At 46.4% G+C, this 2,500-nt stretch overlaps 1 protein-coding gene across 1 annotated transcript in view; it reads right to left on the reverse strand.

Moving 5' to 3' along the window:
• LOC109870338 (transcription factor Sox-1a) overlaps positions 1-2,500 on the reverse strand; it is a 16,570-nt gene that overhangs the window by 308 nt on the left and 13,762 nt on the right. Inside the window, exon 2 of the mRNA XM_031800118.1 lies at positions 1-2,287. This exon is cut by the window's left edge and continues 308 nt beyond it. Coding sequence (XP_031655978.1) covers positions 2,228-2,287 — 60 coding nt within the window. The 3' untranslated portion in view covers positions 1-2,227. The remainder of the gene's footprint in view (positions 2,288-2,500) is intronic.

Raw genomic sequence — 2,500 nt, forward strand, 5'->3', positions numbered from 1 at the left:
AAATGAATGAAAAACTATTGAAATGACATATTATAGTTTGTTTGTGACCTCACATAACAGTTTCCCCCACCTTTCCTCCTGGTACTCGACAATGATCCTCTATTTTAATTCCCTCTCTAACGAAACTGAGATTTTCTCCTCTGGCTTCAAGGGGAGGTGACAGAACGCAATTTGAAAGTGTTTTAAAAAAATGTATTGTTTCTTTTGTGGTATCACTCAAGGTAGAAGATTTGTATGACTACAAAATGTACGCTGTGTCTTGGCCATGAGCTGTAGTGGAGGATGAGTGGTAAGACTTCACTGGAGAGGAGCAGGATGAGTGGTAAGACTTCACTAGAGAGGAGAAGGATGAGTGGTAAGACTTCACTGGAGAGGTGAAGGATGAGTGGTAAGACTTCACTGGAGAGGAGAAGGATGAGTGGAAAAACTTCACTGGAGAGGAGAAGGATGAGTGGTAAGACTTCACTGGAGAGGTGAAGGATGAGTGGTAAGACTTCACTGGAGAGGATAAGGATGAGTGGTAAGACTTCACTGGAGAGGTGAAGGATGAGTGGTAAGACTTCACTGGAGAGGAGAAGGATGAGTGGTAAAACTTCACTGGAGAGGAGAAGGATGAGTGGTAAGACTTCACTGGAGAGGATAAGGATGAGTGGTAAGACTTCACTAGAGAGGATAAGGATGAGTGGTAAGACTTCACTGGAGAGGTGAAGGATGAGTGGTAAAACTTCACTGGAGAGGATAAGGATGAGTGGTAAGACTTCACTGGAGAGGATAAGGATGAGTGGTAAGACTTCACTGGAGAGGATAAGGATGAGTGGTAAGACTTCACTAGAGAGGATAAGGATGAGTGGTAAGACTTCACTGGAGAGGATAAGGATGAGTGGTAAAACTTCACTGGAGAGGTGAAGGATGAGTGGTAAGACTTCACTGGAGAGGAGAAGGATGAGTACACATTGCTTGTCTTTTCTCCTTTATCTTTATAGAACCTCTTCCTAGGTGCTAACTAGCCCGGATGCCTGTCAGTTTGCCAGGCATTGGCTGGTCCTTTGTCACTGTCCTGCCAAAGCGGAGTAAGCTGGTGGTGTATGTATGAGAGGATAAACACAGCACTTACTCTCTGGTCAGGGTGCCAGTCTTCCAGTCTGTCTCAGTCTGTTCTAGCTGTTTGGCTGGCTGACTGTTCAAATAGACTAAAGGCTACAAAATGGTTGTTAGTCACAATTTGAGGGGGTTTAGAAATGTTAACATGCAGAGCGCTGCTGAGACATAGGCCAATAGAGGGAGACAGGGTATTTACATAGGAGGCAGGCTAAGGTGTGTGGGGGTAAGGAGGGGGTGGGTGGTGTGAGGGATGGTTGGGGTGAGGAGTGTAGGGAGTGATTAGTGACAGACAGGTTGGAGGATGGGTATGTTCCAAAGTGGTTGGGATGAGGTACATGGGGAAAGTGTAAGGGGGTTTGAGTGAGGTGTGTTGAGGTGTTGGTACATAAGGGGAGTCAGTGAGGTGTGCTGAGGTGTTGGTACATAAGGGTAGCCAGTGAGGTGTGTTGAGGTGTTGGTACATAAGGGGAGTCAGTGAGGTGTGTTGAGGTGTTGGTACATAAGAGGAGTCAGTGAGGTGTGTTGAGGTGTTGGTACATAAGGGGAGTCAGTGAGGTGTGTTGAGGTGTTGGTACATAAGGGGAGTCAGTGAGGTGTGTTGAGGTGTTGGTACATAAGGGGAGTCAGTGGGGTGTGTTGAGGTGTTGGTACATAAGTGGAGTCAGTGAGGTGTGTTGAGGTGTTGGTACATAAGAGGAGTCAGTGAGGTGTGTTGAGGTGTTGGTACATAAGGGGAGGCCGTGAGGTGTGTTGAGGTGTTGGTACATAAGGGGAGTCAGTGAGGTGTGTTGAGGTGTTGGTACATAAGGGGAGTCAGTGAGGTGTGTGGGGGTGTATTGCAGCTAACTTCAGTCTAGATTATTTGAATGATAAATATGGGCATTAGATAACATTAGATAACATTAGGTAACATTAGGTAACATTAGATAACATTAGGTAACATTAGGTAACATTAGATAACATTAGGTAACATTAGCTGAGGTACTTGGGGGATGGGAGGAAATCTGGGGCTCTGGCGATCGTTGACATTTTTCATACGGTCCTGTCGCCGTACAGCAAATCTCCTACTGCTCATCGTAATGACGGCCTGCCAGCCAGCCAGATGGGGCTAGCGCCTGTCTGTCAATCACAGGTTTCCATAGTGATTCATGGACAGTCCCTCATGACAGTCCTCATACTGGACACCCTGGAGAGAGAGATGGGGGGGGGGGGGGATTAGTGAGACAGACTTCTAAAGGTCAGCAGTCAGTCAGTCCAGCCAGCACAACAGTATGTATCTCTCCCAGTCTCTTGTGTGCACACAGAGTGGCAGGCTGTGGGACATAACACATACAGTAGGTCCAATAATGGACCAGGTAGAGTCATTTTTTACTACTATTACTATTATTTACTACCGTAA

This window comes from Oncorhynchus kisutch, linkage group LG2 (assembly GCF_002021735.2).
Source record: "Oncorhynchus kisutch isolate 150728-3 linkage group LG2, Okis_V2, whole genome shotgun sequence".
NCBI lineage: Eukaryota > Metazoa > Chordata > Actinopteri > Salmoniformes > Salmonidae > Oncorhynchus > Oncorhynchus kisutch.